This window comes from Cupressus sempervirens, chromosome 11 (genome assembly GCF_028749045.1).
Source record: "Cupressus sempervirens isolate cs-2001-9-10 chromosome 11, ASM2874904v1, whole genome shotgun sequence".
Taxonomy (NCBI): Eukaryota; Viridiplantae; Streptophyta; class Pinopsida; order Cupressales; family Cupressaceae; genus Cupressus; species Cupressus sempervirens.
Window position 1 is genome coordinate 681,546,870 of NC_143128.1, and position 22,625 is coordinate 681,569,494.

The 22,625-nt window shown below is 39.3% G+C and overlaps 1 protein-coding gene across 1 annotated transcript in view; it reads left to right on the forward strand.

Moving 5' to 3' along the window:
- LOC149531549 (uncharacterized) overlaps nucleotides 1–22,625 on the forward strand; it is a 227,498-nt gene that overhangs the window by 144,165 nt on the left and 60,708 nt on the right. Inside the window, exons 9-10 of the mRNA XM_089807896.1 lie at nucleotides 194–292; nucleotides 449–526. Of these exons, the coding sequence (XP_089664022.1) occupies nucleotides 194–292; nucleotides 449–526 (177 nt within the window). The remainder of the gene's footprint in view (nucleotides 1–193; nucleotides 293–448; nucleotides 527–22,625) is intronic.

Here is a 22,625-nt window from a genome sequence, read left to right on the forward strand (position 1 = left end):
TAAGTCTCTTTAAATACGTTTCCTATACCATTACAGTTGTGGAATGTTATCTTAAATTATAAATATATACCATTAACAGGATCAGAAAGATTATTGTTCATTGTTTTGTAGGAAACATTATTTGTGAATATTTTGTTTGATTTATCCTTAAGTGTAGCTTTCTGATTGAAGCTTGATTTCTTTTATAATGGAGGGAGTATGCTGAACTTATGGTGAGCTGTGGTATTGTTGGAGATGCCTTACAAATTTTTGAGGAACTTGAGCTGTGGGATAATCTCATATATTGCTATCGGTATACTAATCTAAATCTTTATCCTTGAAAGATCAGTATTTTGTTGTGGCTAATTCAAGTGTATTGCGTGTCAGGGGTTGATTAATGCCACTTAATATGCTGTTATATGTTTCCGAAGAAAGAGTTTTAACTTGTGTTTCTTTTCAATGTGGGCAGATTGTTGGGCAAAAACCCAGCAGCAATTGATCTCATTAAAGAGCGCCTTCAACATAATCCAGAGGACCCAAGATTATGGTATGCTTACCAAACTATATCAAAGCAAATGAGATAGCTGAAAACTCCAATCCAAATCTAGGCTAATGGGAAATGACTTGGTCTTTGGTTAGACTGCTTTACTTTTTGGAATTCCAAATATTGTATACTAAGTGCATAAACAACTATTCTATGGATGAAAGGACATTGTTTGAAGAGTTTTTACTCTCCAATTTTTGGAAAAGAAACTAGTCTGTTTATGGTTTCAAAATTTCTTACTTTTCATGAGGAAACAACTGTAGAGAGATTGGACTGAGCAAAATGTGACTCTATACCTTCATTTTGCAAGTTAAACAACTGCAGATTTAAAAGAAACAGAAAAATCTAAAACCACAAGACTTCCAACAGAATCTAACTAAATGTACATCCTCACAAGAAAGCTACACGATTTCATTGTCAGAGATCCCATTCGGTAGGAGATTTCATTTACAAAAAAATGAAACCGCTTTATTCCTTTTGCAACCCTTATTGACTTGGATACAAATATATGTATTTACTTTGAAACAGTTACATCTCTGTTCCTTATTTATATGCAGTTTTTGTTTGCACTCCACTTTGCTTTGAAAAAGACAATGAAGATGATCAAATCATAGTCACTAGATTTTGGTGCAACTCAAACTCAGAAAATTGAAATAGCCATGAAATATGGAGGTTTTTCTATGCACTCTTATGTAATTCAACTTTAAAGACAAAAGAATTAATAAATTACAATCTGCTTGATCACATACACAAGTTGAACAAATGAGTGCAAAAGTTGGTTTGTGCTTAAAGAAAGAGGATTTTATATACATAAAGAGGTTTTAGAATATGGACTCATGAACTATGGTAGAGATGAGGTCATCTTAATTGGGTGACTCCTAGTAGGGCATTACTGTATGCTCCTAACAAGGCTAAGCCTTTAACCAAATGTATTTTAGAAGAGTGCAAAATACTCATGGGTACTAATTCCCATTGTGGTTTTTCCCTCCGACCAAGGGTTTCTACATGAAAAATATTGGTGTCTTTGTGTTACTTATGTTGATGTTTTATCAGATGTCTTATTGATTGTTTCACAAGTTTGCAGTTCATGCATATGGTGAATGGTTAAGATTTGTTTTGGTTAAAGTTTTTGAATCTGATAGATCACTATTTAACCCCACGCCCTCCCTCCAATGTTGGACCTTAAGTATATTAACATTTGGTATCAAAGATTAGCTCATCTTGGTGGAAAACCTAACAACTTGAGGTAGAGATCAAGATGATGATGAAAAAATGAGGTCCAAAGTTTTCCAAGTAAAATTTCTCTATATGGTGTGATAGGATGGAGATCTACATGAGAGAAATTGGGCCACAGTATTGGACACATGTTAAGAACCAATACTCCAGACCTGATGGGACACTTAGTGCAGATCAATTGAAGGTGGAGACAAAAAGCATACTAGCTTTGGATGCAATTGCAAGTTCTCTATTTGATGTTGAATTTGTTGATATTTGTGGACTTAGTATTTCACATGAAGTTTGGGAAAAGCTTATGTCTGTCTATGGTGGAGATGTTTAAAGTTGAAAGTTGGAAAGGGAATATGTGACATGAAAATAGTTGAAGGTGAAAATGTTACTCTGTATGTTTATAGGTTATAAGAAGTGGTGGTCGCAATCAGAATTGTCGGTGGAACCATAATTGATGAAGAAGTGGTCAGTAAAATGCTGAGAACCTTTCTGCCTGTTTATACCATTAGAGTTTCTCTAATTCATGACTTGAGGACATTTAATAAACTTTCCATTGATGGACTAATTGGTAAGCTTACTGCATTTGAGATGAACAATTATGACAATAGTATTCGCGAGGTTGAAACAACATTCAAGGCCTGTTTATCATTATCACCAGTAAGCAAAGGCAAAGAAGTAAGAGAGATAGATACATTTCTTGATGAAGAAAGGAGACAAGATGAGTTGGAAGCTATACTTGCAAGGAAGTTGCTTAGAGGTATCAGCAAGTACAAAGGTAAATTACCTCTGAAATATTTTTTATGCAAAAGGATTGGTCACATTACTGCTAGATTTCCCAATACTGATGAAAAGGATAAAGCAAGAAAATTTGAAGGAAAAAGAAAGAAACAGTGTTATGTTGCAGTTGATAAAGGAGTGACAGATAATGAATCTGAGGGGAATGATGAAGAAGTGGTGTTTAATGTTGTGAAGGAAGAGACCATAAAAGGTGAAGATGAGAAAGCTTTAGTCTCACATCTAGATTGCATTAGTGGTTGGGTCATTGATAGTGGATGTTCTCATCACATGACCGGTATAGAAACAAGTTCATCAAGCTTGAAGAGTTTCCTCGTGGTATAGTCAGATATGCTAACACCATTCGATTTCAATACTACTATTAACAATTGTTTGGCTGCAAAAGTTGAAGATAGTTGGCTATGGAATAGGAGATGTTGCAATGTGAACTTTGATAGCTTTTTCAACATAAGACTAATGCGGTTAGAGGATTTCCCCCATTAGTGAAACCAAACAATGTTATGTGCAAAGAATGCCAATTGTGTTTGTTGACTAGTATTACTTTCAGTAGCAAGTCTTATTATCTGAGAATTTCTTGGATTTGGTGCATACTGACTTGTGTGGTCCTATGAGGACTAGGCATTATCGTGGTGATAAGTATTTTATGCTATTTGTTGATGACTTTTCTAGAATGATGTGGGTAACCTTTTTAAGAGACAAATTTGAAGCATTTTATAAGTTCAAAGTGTTCAAGGCTCTAGTTGAGAAGGAAACTGGTAAGAATCCGAAATGTTTAAGGTTTGAATGAGGTTGAAAATATACTTCGTGGGAATTTTTTGATTATTGTGACATAAATGGAATCAAGAGGTAGATGTCTGCTCCAAGGACTCCACAGAAGAATGGGATTGCTGAAAGAAGGAATATAATTTTTTTGGATGCTGCTAGAATCATTTTGATTCAAGGTGATGTTTCAAAAATGTTTTGGATAGAAGCTATTAGCACTACAGTCTACACTATGAACTGGGTACAAGAGAAGAAAAGAATTGGTAAGACTCCTTATGAATTGTGGCATTGTTGTACTCCTAATGTGAAATATTTCAAAGTTTTCAGAAGTATATGCTATATCAAAAGATATGACTTCACTGGAAAATTTGGTCCTAAGAGTGATGAAGGTATGTTTTCTTAGGATATTCTACCAAAAGCAAAGCATATAAATGTTTTAACATAGAACTAACAAAATGATTGAGAGCGCTAATGTGATGATAGATGGATTTCCAATTAGATTTGATGTTCAGGATGATTCCAGTAAGTATGAATTTGAAATTGGTCAAGAGATAGTCTATGTACAACTAGAGAAGCAAATGAATGTTGAATAAAACAATGAAGAAGAGGATACAATTCAACCGATGGAAGAAGAAGAAGCTCAAAGGCCTAAACTAGTAATACCAAGGTATGTGAAGTTGAATCGTTCCACCAAACAGATAATTGGAGATAAGGATGCAAGTGTACAAACTAGAAGAAAGGCTAGAGAAAGCATTTGTTTGATCTCAAAATTTGAACCAAGAACAACAAGTGAAGCATTAAAAGTGATGATTGGGTCAATGCTATGGAAGAGAAGTTTGATCAAATAGAGAGAAATGATACTTGGACTTTAGTTCCAAGACCTACATACAAGAATGTGATGGGTACAAAGTGAGTATTCAGGAACAAGCTGAATGAATGGCGCAATGATAAAAAATAAGGCAAGACTAGTTTGCAAAGGATATGCATAAGAGGAATGACTAAATTATGGAGAAATGTTTGTATTAGTGGCAAGACTTGAAGGTGTTTGGATGTTACTAGCTTATGCGGATTATAAGAAGTTCAAAGTCTTTCAGATGGATATGAAATATGCTTTCCTGATTGGTGTTTTAGAGGAAGAAGTGTATATTGAACAACCGAGAGGGTTTGCATTATCAAAAGATCAAGATATGGTATGCAAGTTGCAAAAAGCATTTTATGGGTTGAAACAAGCACCTAGAGCATGGTATGAAAGGCTACATTTATACTAAGTCAAGATTGGCTTCAAGAGAACTAGCGTAGACAATAATGTGTACTTGTGGATGGAAGATGATAAATTGTTGGTTGTTGAAGTCTTTGTTGATGACATTATCTATGGTGGTAATGATAACATGTGCTTGTGGTTTGTTGAACAAATGAAGAAAGGTTTTGAAATGTCTATGATAGATGAGATAAAAAAATTCATTGGCTTACAAGTGATGCAAGTCAGAGATGGTATTTTCATTTGTCAATCCAAGTATGTAAAAGAAGTGTCAAAGACTTTTGGGATGGAAGATTCCAAACTAGTTGGAACCTCCATGGTTACCGGATGCAAGTTGTATAAGGATGATGATTCAAGTATAGTGAATGAGACACTTTATAGGTCTATGATTGGCAAGCTACATTATATTGTTCATAGCAGACTAGATATTGCTCACGTAGTTGGGATTGTTGCAAGATTTTAGTCTAATCCTAAGTAGACACATACGGTAGTAGTAAAAAGGATATTCAAATATTTACAAAGAACAATTGATTATGGACTTTGTTATCCTCATAATGATAATTTTATGCTTGGAGTGTTTATTGATGCAGATTGGGCAGGAAACATTGATGACAGAAAGAGCACAAGTGGTGGTGCATTCTTCCTAGGTGGGAAATTTGTGTGCTGAATTAATAAAAAGTAGAATTGTATCTCACAATCCACAACAAAAGCAAAATATGTTGCAACCTCTAGTAATTGCTCTCAAGCTATATGGATAAAACAAGTCTTGGAAGTGATGAATGAGAAGATCACAAATCTAGTGACTATATTTTGTGATAATACCAGTGCAATAAACATATTACATAATCTAATGCAACACCCCAAGATTAAGCACATTGCAATAAAATATCATTTTCTAAGAGAAAAGGTGCAAGAGAAAGAGTTTAAGATGGACTATGCAAACTCAAAGGAGCAAGTTGTAGATATCTTCACAAAGCCATTACCTAAGGATGCTTATGAGTATCTAAGAGGTAGGTTAGGGGTCGTTCCCCTACTAGAGTAGAAGCGTGATGTTATTTCTGGATCAATTCGGAAGATTCATTGCATATTTTACAATGGGTTGATGTAATGGGGACCACTTCTTAGTGGAGTAGTTGGAAAGAAAATTCTTGGAGATTTATAAAGACACCACTCATAATGAGTGCCACCTTTGTCATTGTTGTCAAAGAGGAAGAAGTACAATAAGATCACAAGGAGAAGTACAAGAAGGCCTACATGGGAGAAGTACAAGAAAAACTACAGATGAGATGATGAATCAGCTTAGGGGGAACAACTTGATGTTTTAGTGTTAACATCAATTGTTGATGTTGCCAAATTTGTGTCTTGATGAACTTGCTGTTGGGGAGATTATTGGCATAAGTGACGTAGATTGTATTGCAAAGATGATATAGTGCATATTTGGTGGTCAATTAATAAGTTATTGTGTTGTCGTTGATGTCAACTTGAAAGTAGTCTAATAGCTATTTTCTAGGAGGCATTATTCTGGACTCTGCATAATACACATCGAATGTGCGGTTGATTTGTGTGTAGAGTTAAATTGCGTGGTTGATATAGGAGACTTAGAGATGTCTCTAGATGTTGTATGTGCAATTTCATGTATTGATTGAAGTGTGATAGTTTTACTAGGTTCAACAATTTGTGATAGACAATGAATGATTTGATTGGCTTATCAAATCTATGATAATCCAGATTTTATTTAGGATTTATGATCTGTACTTAGTTATGTGATCATTGTTACAGTTGTTCATGATTTGGTTTATAGGAAGACATGCTTTGGATCAATTGTAGAATGTTCAGGAGAAAAAGAAATAAAACTTAGAACACTGTAAGTTTGATCCTCAATTGGTAGGATTTGGGTCGACTTTGGTAGATCTTTTGTCATGTAAAGTTGAGTGATGATGTGGCACTAATGGGTTATGTGGAATTGGTCATACATTGGTGATTGTGATAGAATTTCGGGAAGTTATGCATGCTCATTAGAAAAAGTACATAAGGCGAGATGTTCTTTATTGAATCGATGTGCGGTTCAAATTGGGGGTCGTGTGTATCTGATAGAAGACAAATTAGGGCTTAGCAAAACGTTTTAGTAGGCCTAAGATGAAATTCAAGTGTAACACGTTTTGGTTAAAGCGGTGGCCATCTTGGAGATTGAGATTTGTATTTGTATGACAAAATGTTGTAGTTGTAAGTGTGATGATTGTGAATAGTGTGTGCAATTAAGCCAGTAGATAAATTCTTGCAATCAAGCAAATATAGAGTTGAACTGGATCTATACAAGCGACCGAGAGTGCTATTCCCAAATCACATACGTTGATGAATCCTAACTGGTTCTTAAGTCTAAATCCAAATCCCTTAATCAGATCACTCTTAGCAAAGTTAGTAGGATCTTAAAAGGTTTGAAGATTAATTCTCTTAACTAGGTGGCTCATTAGCTTTAGTCAGAGATTTTCCAACGAGGTTACTCTTAATAGGGTAAAGCTCCTAAGAGGGCTAGAGGAAAATCCCTTAACCAAGTGACTCCTAATAGGGTCTGCTCCTAGTAGGGCATTATTGTAAGCGTGTAACAAGGCTAAGCCTTTAACCATACACATTTCAAAAGAGTGCAAAATACTTGAGGGTACTAATTCCCCTTGTGGTTTTTCCCTCTGACCAAGGGTTTCCATGTGAAAGATATTACTGTCTTTGTGATACTTGTGTGGATGTTTTATCAGTTGTCTTATTGATAGTTTCATAAGTTTGCATTACATGCATATGGTGAATGGTTAAGAGCTGTTTTGGTTGATGTTTATTTAATAAGTGGTTGAAGTTTTTGAATCTGATAGGTTACTGATTCACCCTCGCTCTTAGTAATCTTGGTCCTTAAGTATATTAACAGAATCAAGCCTCTTAATAGACCTCTACTCGGCCTTGTAGTTTTGGTGCCAAGAATAGGATTGGACCTATTAATTACAGGTTATATTTATATAGCTCTTGCTGATTACATAATTGCAAGTTACATGAATCACTTAAATATGGCAGACCCAATTAAGGATTGAAATGACAATATTCATTGGCAACATGGCTTAGGCCGACATGCCAATTGACCATTAGGTGTACTAGGTCGACCCTAGAAGGGATCCAAGCTAGCTACACATAAATGCTTTCTCTTAGCTAGACGGAATTCCTTCACTATTTGAGTTACATAGTGGCAACAATCATGGCTACTCTTATGAAAATGCACGTAAACATAACCACTATGGCTAAACTCACAGAGTGGATCCATCATGGCTACTTCCAAGAATGGAAACACACATTTTCATCACAAAATTGTGACGACGTTCACCATGGCTACCCCTAGAGGGTAAATAAACAAAAGTGCTACACCATGAAATATCTTCCATGACATCCACCATGCCTACTTGTAGAGGTTGGGTCCACCATACCTACTTGCAGAGGGTGGAATAAGGGCTTTCACTTCAGACTTCTCCAGGAGAAGAATGTATCTCCACCATGCCCTACTCGTAGATGGTGGATCCAACATACCTACTCGCAGAGGGTGGCACAGGCACTTTCACCTCAAAATTCTCTAAGAGAAGAATGCATCTCCACCATGCCTAGTTGCAGAGGGTGGATCCACCATACCTACTTGCAAAGGGTGTAATAAGAGAGTTCGCCTCAAACTTCTCCTAGAGAAGAATGCATTATTGAGGGCTTGCACCTCAAGCTTCTCCTAGAGAAGAATGCATTATTGAGGCTTACACCTCAAACTTCTCAAACAAAGAAGAATGCATTAACAAGGGATTGTACCTCAAACTTTTCCCTCTTGGAGAAGAACTCATTAACAAGAGATTGCACCTTGAAATTCTCTCTCTCAAAGAGTAACTCATTAACAAGGGATTGCACTTCGAACTTCTCCCTGATGGAGAATAACTCATTAACAACAGAAAAGATTATTTGTAAGTCGAGACTCCCTTTTAGCGGAGGCTCCCTCTCAATAGAGGCAACAATCTCATAGCTTTGATCAACACAATACCAGGAAATAGGCTTCGATGTTTGTCCAACAATGAGCTTTTGTGGTCACACTACTATACAAGCTTGTTGATCTGCTGCAAAGGATTTGACATTCTACATTTGTCACTTAAGCCTCCTCTGAATCTGTTTTCTGCAGCTGAATAGTCTCCCTTTGAATATTATTTCTTCCTCTTCAAAGAAACTAATAAAAATGACAATCTGTATAGGTTCTTTCTCTTTAATGAAGTTATTTGCTACCAATTCAGTCCCATGGTTGCAAGCAACGTCCCCATGTTCATTTCTATAGCCTACGGGACTTTGCATGTAATCTCTTATCACTTCGTTGCTTCTTGATCAGTCGTAGAAACATTTTTAGAGAATCCAACTATTTATGAAGAGAAATATACAGATCAATGCTAAGAGCATACACTATTTTATGTTATAACATGAACTAATGTTAGCAAGAGATCATAGAATTAAAATATTCCCGAAGAGAAATATATAGATCAATGCTAGGAGCATACATGAACTAATATTAACTACATAAATTCATGATCAATATTCAATCATAAAATACTTTTCTCTTAATTGCCTATATTCTCTCATAATCCACCAAAGATCTTTCACCATCACAAAATAATGGTGCAGGGAGAGTGAAAAAATTTGAACACCAGCACATCCTCCAAGGCTCTTCAGCTACACATTCTTATAAGAATTCCTCATTTCTTGCATCTCTTAAATTCCAATTTTCCTTTTCTGATTGAGTCTCTTTATTAGACCCTCTTTGATACCATGTTGATTTTATGATATTACTTGTTAACCATAGGCAAACCATCATATCTTTTTCCTTCTCAACCATAGATTATAAGCTCTTATCATCACCCTCGAGCACACTACATATTCTGTACATTGCAAAATTCATTTTCTGTTGATCCAAGAATGACCTCGTATATATATGAATCAACATCTCTTAATAGACCTCCAATCGGCCTTGTAGCTTTGGCACCAAGAATAGGATCAGACTTGTTAATTATAAGTTACATTCATATAGGTCTTGCCCAATTACATAATTTCAAGTTACATGAATCGCCTAGACAGGGCCAGACCAAATTAAGGATTGAAACAAAAAAGTTCATTAGCAACATGGATAAGGATTACATGCCAATTAGACATTAGGTGTACTAGGTCAGCCCTAGAAAGGTCCGACCATAGCTACACATCAACAAACACCAAATTTCATGTGGGCTTTTTGGGTAAAAAACCATGGCACATCAATAGCTTTCATTAACACATGGTCGCCAACCCAAATTACATAAGTGATCACCAACTATAGTTACAGCGCCCTAGGAGACGGGGGGACGAGGGGACGGGGGGACAGACGGACCTTGATTTGGGGATGGCGAGGGGACGGTGGCGGGGGACGGGGGGTGGTGGAGGGAGCAGGGGTGTATACACTATACATATGATACTTAAAATGCTAGTTATGAAAAGATGTACTACAATTATACAAGATACACAGATGTAAAAAACTTAAACATTGAACATTGCACTGAAGTTTTCATCTAGAACGTCATGATTCATGATCAAATAAGTTATAACAAACAAACAATGAACATTGAACATTGAACATTGAACATCAGAAAATATTCAAAATAATAAATATTAGTCTTCAGATCAATAGTATGAGTATCTAGATTCTACTATCTAATAGTAATCACTAATCAATGATCATATGAGTCATGACTCATGACATAAAGATGATTACAATTAAGTATCATGTATCATGAATCATGATATCAAAATAAGTGTATAATGCAAGCAAAAACTACAAGTCTCCAAGAGTCCAAATCGAAATGCCAAATCAATGATCAATGATCATCCCCTGGAGGTTGAAACTCATCGCCACTGGAACTATCAGTCTCTCCAAGATCAAGAGCTGAAAAGGGAACACCAACTAGCCCTGTGGTTGGATCTAAAGCATCCTCCTCATCAATCTGCGATGGCTCCTCAGGCTCTACATCCCATCGTGATGCTGGGCTTTCCTTGTACACACTTGTGGTGCGATCATTGATAGGCAACACACTGTGTACAGCCACTAGCTTCTCTGCTCTTTCAGAGGTAAGTCTATTCCTCTTAAGAAAGTGGATGAAGCTATATGTAGACCAATTCCTCTCAGAAGCTGAGGAACTAGAAACCTGAGATGAAAAATAATTGGCTAATGTAAGACTCGGGAATTAGAAATTGAACAATAAACAATGAAAAGTTAAAAGTTGAGGAACTAAGTACTTGGGACAGCAAACGAATAGCTAGTGTGGTGGTTGTAGATTTCGGTCCATAAGCTGACCACCACAAAATGGGATCCTCTTGTGCCATAGTCTTGATATCCGCCTTTGCTACTTGTTTGTAACCCCTAAGAGTAGCAAATTTGGTCCACTCAATGCAAACCTTAGCTGCTGTCTCAAGGTCATACATCCTGTCTATGCACTTGAAGAACCTTTCCTTCACCTGAAAAAATTTAAAAGTTACAAATTATTAGCAAATAGAAGAATCAAGATACTAGTAATGTAAATGATTTTAATTTATAAAATGATAAGAATCTAAGTCTTAAAGTGTTATATAATATTAAAATAATAATATAAATCACCTCATCATCGTGAAGTGGTGTAACTCTACTAGGCCTAGTCATGTACCACCTCGGATTCAATGCATATGCAGCCATGTGTAAGGGTGTGTTAAGTTTGTCCCATCTACGCTGAATAATATGCCGAATGTGATCATTGTAGAAGGCTAATGTGGGGTCCTTCTCTCGCATAACTGCCCTCATCTGCCCAAGCATAGAATCAATGCACTCATACACCTCTCCAAGTGTGGGCGTATCCCCATCTCCATACCTGATCACCTCGAAAACTGGCCTAATAATAGAGACAATGTATTTTGCATTGCTCCAAAGTACATCACTCTTAAGTATATCCTTCACCCTTATCCCCTGCTCTGACCTGGAACCATCCCACCTATTCCATTCATTTGTCATAACCATTAGTTGCAGTGGCTCCTGCAAATCAAGCATTCTCTCCAAGAGAATGAAATAGGATGCATATCGTGTCTCAACTGGCTTCAAGAACTCCTTGTTGGCGAAGCTCCTAAATAGTGCATGTGAGGTGTGGTGGTTGCAGATATACATCTGCACATCTCTAGCATCACTCACCATTCCCTTTATCCAACTAATCTTCCCCATGTCCTTTAGAGCATTGTTCATAGCATGCACACAACAAGGAGTCCACCAAATATGCCGATATGTGGCCTCAATAAGCCTCCCTGCAGCTCTGCACACATGAGCTGCATTTGTCACTACTTGTACCACATTTTGTGGCCCAATCTCCTCAATGGCTTCCCAAAGAATCTGAAACTGAAAATCAGCATCTTTTCGATACCCTGAACAATCAACCGCCCTAAGAAAGAATGGGCCCTCTGTACATGTGACTATGACATTGATGAGTGGACGGTGTCTAATGTTCGTCCACCCATCCATGACAACGCTACACCCTGATTCCTCCCAAACAGCCCTCATGGTCTCCATGGACTCACCAATCTTGGCATACTCATCATCCAAGATTTTAGTCCTCAATTTGTGCTCACCCGGTGGCACATATGATGGTAATCCCACCTTTGCTACTTTCTGAAATGCCTCCTTAAAAAAGGAGACCGAGCAATGTGAAGTGGAACGCCATTGGCAAATAACATTCTCCCAATGTATGCATCTAACTTCTCTCTCCTCTGGGCTGCAAACAATTCTGCTATAGGGTTGTTGTCACTAGATTGTGCCCTGCGTTTCCCCTTGCTCATCTCAACTGTTGCTACACCTATAGAGCTATAAGTAGAGGAAGGTGCGGAGGCTGCCCCTAGCAATGAAGTAGATGAAGCTCTATGCTGTGGTCTAGAAGAAGACATGCGTCGGTGTTGTTGCCCCTGTATTTGTTGCTCATGCACCTCTTGTATAGTCTGAATTTGTTGCCTACTAGCCAAAGTAGTAGGCACTGGAAGGCTCGAGTCCTCTGGAACTCCCCAAAGCTTGTTGAATTCAATTCTAATCTTCAAGTTTTTGGATTCACCCAAAAACTTACATGGTTGGACACCTTTACCTATCCAAAAGAGGAAGTGTACATTCACTCTAGTGATGCTGCCATACCGATCTTCACCACAAATATTGCATCTCCACTTTCTTGTGCCACCTGTTCCTTGTCCGCTTGTTATTCTAGTGGCAAATTGTTTTAAAGGAGATTTTGGATCAAACTTACCCCTAGCCCACTGTGCCAAAGCTGGGGAGGGGCAATCAGTAGATGGAGTACCAGATAGTATAAAACCAGTACCCATGGAAGTGGAATTAGTTTGGGCCCCTTGCTGATTTGGCCCAACCGGAATCGCAATGTCACTCTCATGGTCACCCCTCTCAACAGTGTCATCATCATCCTCAGCCCCAACCTCAGGCTCATATTCTAATTTAGTACCACTATCTGAATGAAATTCCATCTCATCATCACTATGAGTATTCATTGTGACACTGCATTTCACAAAATGAAAGAACAAAAATTAATAAAGCTAAATTATTGAAATTTATAATTTATAAATGATAATCATAACCATAACAAAATGAAAGAATTTAGAACCAAAGAATGAAAAATATATTGTTTATTAATAATAATAATAAAAATTAATAATTGAATAAACCAAAAAAAAAAAAAAAAAAAAAAAAGTTTTGTATAAAACGAAAATTTACTTCCAATGGTTCCGTAGGATTTGGGCTTTTCTGAACTGATTTCAATATGTAAGAATTAACAAAAAAAGTTAAAAAAATTCCTGAAGCCCCAAATATAGTTCAAAGAGAGTAGAAGTCGTCGGTTTAAACAATCAAAAATAGACATTTCAAAGAGTCCAGAGATAACAGAGGTCGTCTAAACAAACAAAAACATTCATAAACATGCATTTCAAAATCATACAAATACGTTAGAAACCCTACCTTTTGCTTTAAAAACTCCAAGAAGATTCGGTAAACCCAGAACCACCCTCCTCTTCTTCTTCTTGCTCCTAAGCTCTCCTTTTTCACTTGCAAACACTCTCTTTACTCTTGCACAAACCCTTATCTCAGCTCTTCACTCTTCTTCTTCTTGCTGTTGCAAACAATGAGAAATGCAAATGTGAATCAAAATGAAGAATAGAAGGGTTTTAAACAAAGGAGGAATGGATGGGCCCCACAATCCAATACAATAAATAAGAAACATTAAAATATTTTAAAAATGAGTTCAACGTTTTTTTTTTAATGTGTCTTTTTTGCTTGCCGCGGGAGACGTCCAGGGGGCCCCCCACAACGAAGGAGACTCCTTGGCATCCCCCCGCACCCGTCTTGGAGACTTCTCCCCGTCTCGGAGATGTCTTGCCATCTTCGGTGGCGGTGGCGCTTTGAGTGGCGCCGCCCGAAACACTGAGACGCCATCCCCCCGTCTCGGGGACGTCCTCGTCTCCGAGATGGCCCAAATTTTGGGGGGGGGGACACGTCCCCGTGTTACACTGTCACCAACTCAAAGAGAGCACCGACCCTTCTCAAAGCACCAATTCTGATCAATTGAGGCTTCAACCTCAATTTCGCTCCAACACACTAACCTAAATTAATTCTTGACCAGATCTCTTCAAAACATATCACTTGTATCAACAGCACACTGTATGTATTGTCAAATATTAACAAAAAAAACTTCATTTGCTCTTGAAAAAAAATCTCACCTTCTCCTTTGCCTGCACATCAATCCTTTTCACTCAATTTTTAGTCAAGTTTATTCTAGACCACAACGTCTGTTTGCTCAAATTAAGATGTCTCACTACCCAATTATGGCAATTTCATGCTGCAAACAGTAACAAAGGAACTCTGCTCACTAAAACACCCAGCCAAGTCAAAAATATCCACCATCCACCATGCTTCTTGGTTGCAACACTTACTGAACGCTACACAAGATTTCATTGATGCTTGTTATTGAAAATTGTAGATACAATTTATTCACTAGTGTCCTGAGGTTATTTGTTCTCGATCTTCCTCATAGCTCAATTAATAAAATGAATAGACAACACCAAGTAAAAATCCTAATAAACATCACTGTACACTTTTGATACAATATCTTGACTTTCCAGTAAGCTTGGCTCATCAAATGAAAGACATCTTCACCCAGAATGCCCATCAACAACTGTGGAAGTCCATGCCTTCTTATAGCAGCATTACTTCCCTTTTTGAAAACCATTTTTTTTTTCCAATTATTACGCATCAAGAGATTTGACTCTATAAAAGTTGAGCCGATAACTTATTTCTGTTAAAAAACGTTCACTATCAATTGAAATGTACGATCCATATATTTTTGCATAGTCACACATTTTCCTACATAAAAAACATTTACACCTCCTAGTCCATAAGAAATAAAAAATGCTTCACTACTCATTGCATCGACCGGTTTCTAAAAGCTCAGTCGAGAATGTAGCTGCACAAACAAGAATCTGAAACCTGTAATGAATCACCCTAACTCATATGTTACACTGGAATCCATCGCACACAAGGACTTTATAAAAAATGATCATTAATACATGCGATTCGTATATAAAATTATATAAGTCGACTTTTAATAAAGACGCTCAATGACACGTCAATTAGTTGGACTTGGCACAGGTCAGCAGTTGAAGTAGACAAGTAGGCAGCTTAAGCAGACAATCAACTAGCTCGAACATAAAGCCAAGTAGCTTAGCCAGATGCCCAAGCAGCTCAACTAGGTAACCAAGTAGTTCAAGCATACAACCAAGTAGCTCAACCAAGTAATCAAGTAGACAACTACGAATCTCATTCCAATTCTCCAGTATGTTGAGTAATCCTCCTAAATTTATACAACCTTGATCATCGACCTTTGACATCAATAACAAACTACTCTACATTTTCGAGTTATCAGACTAGACTCAAGTTTGGCAACCTACATCAATATGTCTGTAATTCTTTTAGCATTGGTGACGCTAACACCACAAAGAGCAAGCGGGACATGATTGTGAGACCTCGTGTTGGTTTTCTAAGGTTTTGGCAAGGGTGGGTAGGGGTTTGAAGACAATTTTGAGGTATTTGAGCACAAATCTGAATACTGTCAGCCATATTCATCTTAAAACAATAAAATTAAATAATGAATTTATTTTTGAAAATTTTGGGCAGAAATCTATTTAAATTAGCAGAAAAATCTAATAAATATGCTGAGTTAGATCTGAGTTTGTTGGAGGGTTTTTTATTTGCAATTGAAATTTCAGAATATTTAATTGTATATGTTTGGAGATATTGTTTCTTTTTCAACTCTATTCGGGGATATTAGAGCGGTATCAAAGTTGTGCATCTTGTCAACATGAGGGGTTTTCTTGCAAAAAACATTTTCAAATTCAAGTTTCTTAATGAAATTTATCCAAATTGAACGAAATGTTTCTTAACTTTCTTCATAATTCATCCAAATTGAATGAAATTTTTTCCATCGAAGGCTAAATTTTATTCAAAGGGTTTTACATCGAAAAAGGAGAAAGTTAAGAAGCGTTTCCAGAAGGATTCTCATCAGTAAAAGAAAGATTCAAACCATTTGGACAATAACCAGTTAAATTTCCTTAGGAGGAAACTATGTTTCCATTGCAAAGAGCTTTGGGACCCTTCAGAAATGTTTAGTCAAAGCTAAAGCTGAAATTGGGACCGATATTGAGTTGTTACATTGATTGACACAAGGGCTACTTATCATTTTATCTCTAAAGATTGGTTAAGAAGAAAGGGCTTTAGATAGAGGGGCATGTGGGTTTTAGAGTCATTGTGGTTAGTGGGCATAAACTACAAAGTAATCACATAATTTTGATCTTCATATGTGGATGGGTGGTGGGTGATTTTTATGTAGTCGATATGGGAGACTACGGTGTTATTCTTGGGATGACCTTGATGAAGTCAGTAGTTGAGTTCACTTTTAATTTGGCGAAAATGGAGATGAGGTTTGAACACAATAGCATGAAAGTGGAAGTTAGAGGCTTATCAGACGATGGACTCAGGGTGGTCTCCCTTAGGAGCATGGAGCGATTGTTTTGATGTGATGAGGTGGGGTAGCAAAGTGTTTTATTATGCCTACAATTTTAGAGTAGTAGATTAAGAGTTATAACCCAAATGTTAAGATGGTCATATCTAAGCACACTAAGGTGTTCGACAACTTTCCACATGGAGTCTTACCTGACAGAGATATTGAGAATGTGATAGAATTCGAGGAGGGGGCAAAATCTGTGATCTACACTCCATACAGATATCCAAAGAAATACAAGGATGAGATCGAGAAAATAATAAAGGAGTTGTTGGAGATGAGTCACCATAGACCTAGCAAGAGCTCATTTGAATCAACAGTGATTTTGGTGAAGAAAAGAGATGGGACTTTTCATGTGTGTATATGGTAAAGTGGGAAAGCATTTCAATGTATTTCATTAGAGGATTGCCCAAGGTACAAGGTAAGTATGCATCTATAAGGTGGTTGATAGGTTAACTATAATTGCACATGTCTTTGCCATTGCAACTACCTACACAATCCAAGCGTCTAACTTGTTTTTCGTAGAGGTTTTCAAATTACATGGGTTGCCACATCATGAGTTTCAAGGACAACAAGTTCCTAAGTTTATTCTTGTCGAAGCCATTTATATCAAGTGACAAAAAGCACACTTCTAACACTAGTTATCATCTATAAACTAATGGCTAGGCTAAGATAGTGAACAAATGGTTAGAGGGTTATTTGCATTTTTATGTTTTAAGTCAACAAAACACTTACGAGATATGGTTACATTTAGTTGAGTATTGCTACAACACCACCTACCACATGATTATCACGATGACTCCATTCATGGCACTGTATGGGTACAAAGCCCCAAATTCCATGGATTTACTCTTTGAGGAAAATAGGTTACCGAAGGAAAATGATTTGTTGCAAGAGAGTTAGGACATCTTAAAGGCACTTAAGGAGAACATCTAGCATGCACAAAGCTAGTAGAAGTTATATATTAATAAGCACATGATTGAGTGCAATTTTGAGATTAGGAATATGGTCTATCTGAGATTTTAACTGTACAAACTATCTTCATTGAAGAAGAGTGGCACTGAGAAACTTTTTGAGCATACTATTTATAGTAATTCTCTCTAGGCATGATTGGACATTTTGTGGCAGTGATATGTGGATGGTAATTGTTTAAAATCGAAAAGAAGTTTTACTTATCATTGATATGATTTATTATTCGTTAATACAATTATTTTAAAAAGTTAAATTTAATTATTTAACTTTATTAATGCACTGTGTATAGTTCCTAGGAAATATTTAAATTAAATGTTCCCCATGTTTTATTATACATTGGAGGCATAAAAAAGTGTTTCAGGACTTTGTTGGCATTGTGCTAGCATCTTTTAGGGGATTCACTGTTTACCATACAGGTAAAGTAAATGAACGCATACAGAAAGTAACAGCAGAACAGTAGCATAATATTCGCAATAGTAAGTGAATGATCATTTACAATGATCCCAAACGGGATATAAATACTACTCCGAACCTTCCCGAAGGAGTCTGTCGGCCACAATTATTCTATCCGTTACAAACTATTTACCGCCGGACCGTCGGCTACGGAATACCGAAACACCGCCGGACCGTCGGCTACGGAATATCGAAACACCGCCGGACCGTCGGCTACTGAATACCGAAACACCGCCGGACCGTTGGCTACAAAAACACTGCCGGAACCATCCAGTCGGCTAACACCATCCCCCCCAAAAAGAAAAGTCGTCTCCTGACGACTGACAAAATATCTGAGACAAATTAACAAACAAAATACATTAACAAAGTGACTACAACAAGAGAAATCTGCTTCTATCACTTCCACATTCATCCCGTTACATCTGTAGCCTCTGCTAACACAATACTGTCTCCTCAAGCTGACCTTGATAGCCACCTGTGCTGCTTTCTCTGTTTTCAATTCCTCGGTACCCTAAGCCAAGTGTCGCTGCACTGCCTCCAACCGGATGATCAGCTCCTCCCGAGCTCTCTACGCATCCACCTAGACAGCCTCACAGCCAACACCTTCTCCCACTACCTCTGGTACATAGGAAGTCCGTGCCTGCAGCAACTTCAACTCTTCTCAACTAGTCAGACTCCCACGACTGATATCCGCCACGACTGGGGGTCCAGGGGGCAACGCCCCCGGCGGGGTCGAGGGGCAGCGCCCTCGCGGGGTCCTGGGGCAGCGCCCCTCGCCGCCAAGACCAAATTAGCACTTCGAAACCTACACAAAAATGCACGGAACGCACCATTTCTGTTATTATCTACCAATTCTGCACTCTTTCTGGCAACCACGGATGTGTCCCCTTCCCTTTGGCATCATCCATCACTCATTCTGAACAACTTGATTTTGTCGTCGTTTTTTTTTTTTTTTTTTTTTCTTTATAAGTACTGAACCTTTGACTCTGCATCACCTGCGGCCTTCCTGTTTCTCCTACCCGCGGCCTTTTTTTTCTTCCCGCGACCCATTCTCCTACCCGCGGCCTTCTGCTGGTCAAATTCTTCAACATGCCCACCCAAACTGTCTGAGAGAAGATAAATCGCGGTTGTTTTACCTTGCTACTGCCGTGGAAGTTTTCCGTTTGCGGATCTGCGGGGTTTTAAGTCCGCGGGGCCCACGGGACTCTTAGTCCGCGGGACTTTCTTCCCGCGGGACTTCTAGTCCGCGGGGCCCGCGGGACTCTTAGTCCGCGGGGCTTTCTTCCCGCGGGATTTTAAGTCCGCGGGGTCCGCGGGGCTTTCTTCCCGCGGGATTTCAAGTCCGCGGGGTCCGCGGGGCTGTCAGCTTTTTTTTTTTTTTTTTGTAATTTTTTTTTTTTTTTTTTTTTTTTTAACAGCATACATTACTCAACAACAGTACCTCTGAGTGACGTCATCACCAGAGAATGTTGTACTGACGACACGGAAGGATTCACCACTGGGGAGTACTTCCTTACACGATATGGTTTCAACTTAGATCCGTTAACTGGCTGAGTTATCTCTTGTCCGTCCAAGGTTGCTAATTTCATTGTCCCCGTGTCGCCAATTTCTCGGATTTGATATGGTCCAATCCATCGCACTTTGAGTTTGCCCGGCTTGATTTCGTTACGGCCATCATACTTCAGTACTAATTGTCCTGTCTGGAATTTGTTATGCCTCAGATGCTTGTCATGCCAGAGTTTGCGTCTATTCTGTGCTACTTCTGTGGCCCACTGTGCCTGCGATCGTCGCACAACTGGATTATTTCCTTGCTGTCGGTGCCCTTCCACTAATTTTATGCTGCAGTGTGACCTTTTCTTTCCGCGCGGTCTATTCACCATGTACCGGACAGTGGAATCTTTCGTTTTTTTGTGTTGAGACTGTATGTTCTTCCCCTCAGCTTCAACCATGGCAATTTTTCCTTCTTCCACTTCCCTGCATTCCTCCGGACATTCATTTTCCTCCTTTTTCTCATCTTCGTCGACCCTTAGCATATTGCAACTCGGAAAGAGTTCGTAGTCTTCTATTTGCCAATGGTAAAGGCCATTAACCGAGTCCAGGTCGTCGTCATTCGATCCTCCGTCAAGTCTCAATACTCCTCCTTCATCCGGTTCCATTCTCCTCTGTCCTTCGTCATCACTTTCGCCTTCACTGTCAGAATCTGACAATGCTGCCTCCTCACCGACCATTTGCGTATGCAGGTCAATTATGAATCTTTTGCCTCCGCGCTCCATTGATAGGGTATTGCGTTTCCAATCATGTTGTACTTTTGCTTGCACCAACCAATCCCGTCCCAAAATAGCATCATAGCCTTTTCTTTTTAATGGAATGACTACAAAATCCAATAAAAATGGTTGCGTACCAATTGTTACCGGTTGCGCTTTCAGAATTCCCAACGGTTTGATTCCATGTTGGTCTGCCGTGAGCAACTGAAATGCAGGTGGCCACAACGTCGGTTTTCCCAACTTCTTCCAAGTATCCTCCGGCAACACATTCACGCCGGACCCTCCGTCAACAATTGTCTCTGTCAAAACATTTCCCAAAATCCCCATCTCGACGACCGCCGGATGCCGTCCGGAGGTGAGTGCCAGCAACATTGGGTCTGTTGCCATTACTTCCCTACTATTCCTTCTTGTTTCCTCCGGTGCGTTTGAAAACGGTGTATGATTCAGAATAGCCGTTCGTAACTGGGGCATTGTGAGAAGGAGGTCACTTATCTTGACCGGTATCTCCGTTTGTAAGATCTGTCGTACAATGCTTTGTTCTGCGAAGTTCTTTGCCAAGGTGCCGGTGATGTCCTTCAACTGAGATGTTTCCGGCGACGATGCCTTTGCAATGTCCGCCTGCACTTCCCCCACTTTTCTCTTTTCCTCCGCTTGCCTCCGTGTAATTGCCAGAACCTCCTCTACATCCGTGCCGACAGTGATCAAATTTACTCCAGCCTTTGGACACTTGGAATCTTCGTGATCGCCGGGTCCGCACCATCTGCATAATAATTTCGGTGTGTTTGCCGCTGTACAATCCCGCGCAAAATGACCCCACAAATTACACACTCGACATTGAACGATCGGCCGTCCGTTTGCATCATATTGGGTTCGACTCCGGCCTCCATTATTATTGTTATTATTTGCATTGTTGGTATTTTGCCCTCTGCTATTATTCCTATACCCTCCGGGTGTGGCACCATCAATGTTTGCATTTCCGTTATTGCCCGACGGGGAAGCCTGCTGCGTAAGAAGCACCTGCGGAGATCCTCTTGTCTTCATGTTAAAAGGACAGTCCTTTGTCGAATGGCCCATGATCTGACAGATGTCGCAGAATTGGTTCTTCGGGCACGATCCCTTAGTATGACCGTCGATCTTACATTCCGTGCACCACAGTTCACTGCCTTTTGGCTCCTTCTGCATGTTTTTAAATTCCTTCATCATGCGAACCATATCCTTCTGTAGGGCACGAACCTTCTTGCTGCTGCCTTCGTCGTCGCTACTATCATCCCGAGTGGATTCATCATCATCAGAGTCAGAGGAGCTGGTTTTCTTCTTCTTTGTCTTCTGTGCACTCTCAAGGTCCAGTGCTCTGTTATATGCGTCCACATATGATGACGGTGGCACAATTTTCATTTTCCTCCGCAACTTCGAGCGTAGGCCGTCCACAAACCACCTTTTCTGCAATCCGTCCGCTGGCTTGCTTTCCATTTTGTTTACTAAGTCTTTTAATCTCCTGGCATAGACACGGACAGTTTCGTGCTTCCCTTGCTTGGTATTGAAAATTTCCGCTACGATTTCATTATCATCCCGTAAGAGTTTAAATTCCGCCAAGAACTCGTTTTTAATGTTATCCCATGTATCCAGCTTCTGTGGATCCATATCCGAAAACCAATCAATCGCGACACCCCGTAGGGTTGCCGGAAAGTGCCTGGCCCATTCGTCGGCATCTGTGATTCCATTTGCCCGCCAGATCGTCTCACATGTCTTACAATGTCGGAGAGGGTCGGCTGTACCATCGCCTTCAAATTTCGGTAATTTTTCTTTGGGTCCCGCCATAACTCTGGAGGTCTGCACTCCTACAGTGGTCGGCACTCCCACACCGGCAGTCTGTACTCCCACACCGGAGGTGTCGACAGCTGCAACCCTTGGTGAAGACGGAGGATCCTCCGAAATTGTTTCCCGCGGAAGTCTATCTTGGCCGAAGAGGTCACTCCACGCTCGTGCTCCGTCGGCACCGCGAGCCGTGCGAGTTGATGCTCTCCTGTCTGAATTTTCTTCCCTTGGTGAACACAATTTCAAGAACTCCTCCCGTGCTTCTTCCACCAATTCCACTCGCTGCCGAGTCTCCTCCAACAATTCCTCCGCACTTCGGTTTTCGTCGACAATCCGCTGAAATCTCTGTCGGCGTTCGGCTTGCTGTGCTAGAATTAAATTCTCTTGCGCAATACGGATTCCATCTTGTCCCTTCGCCT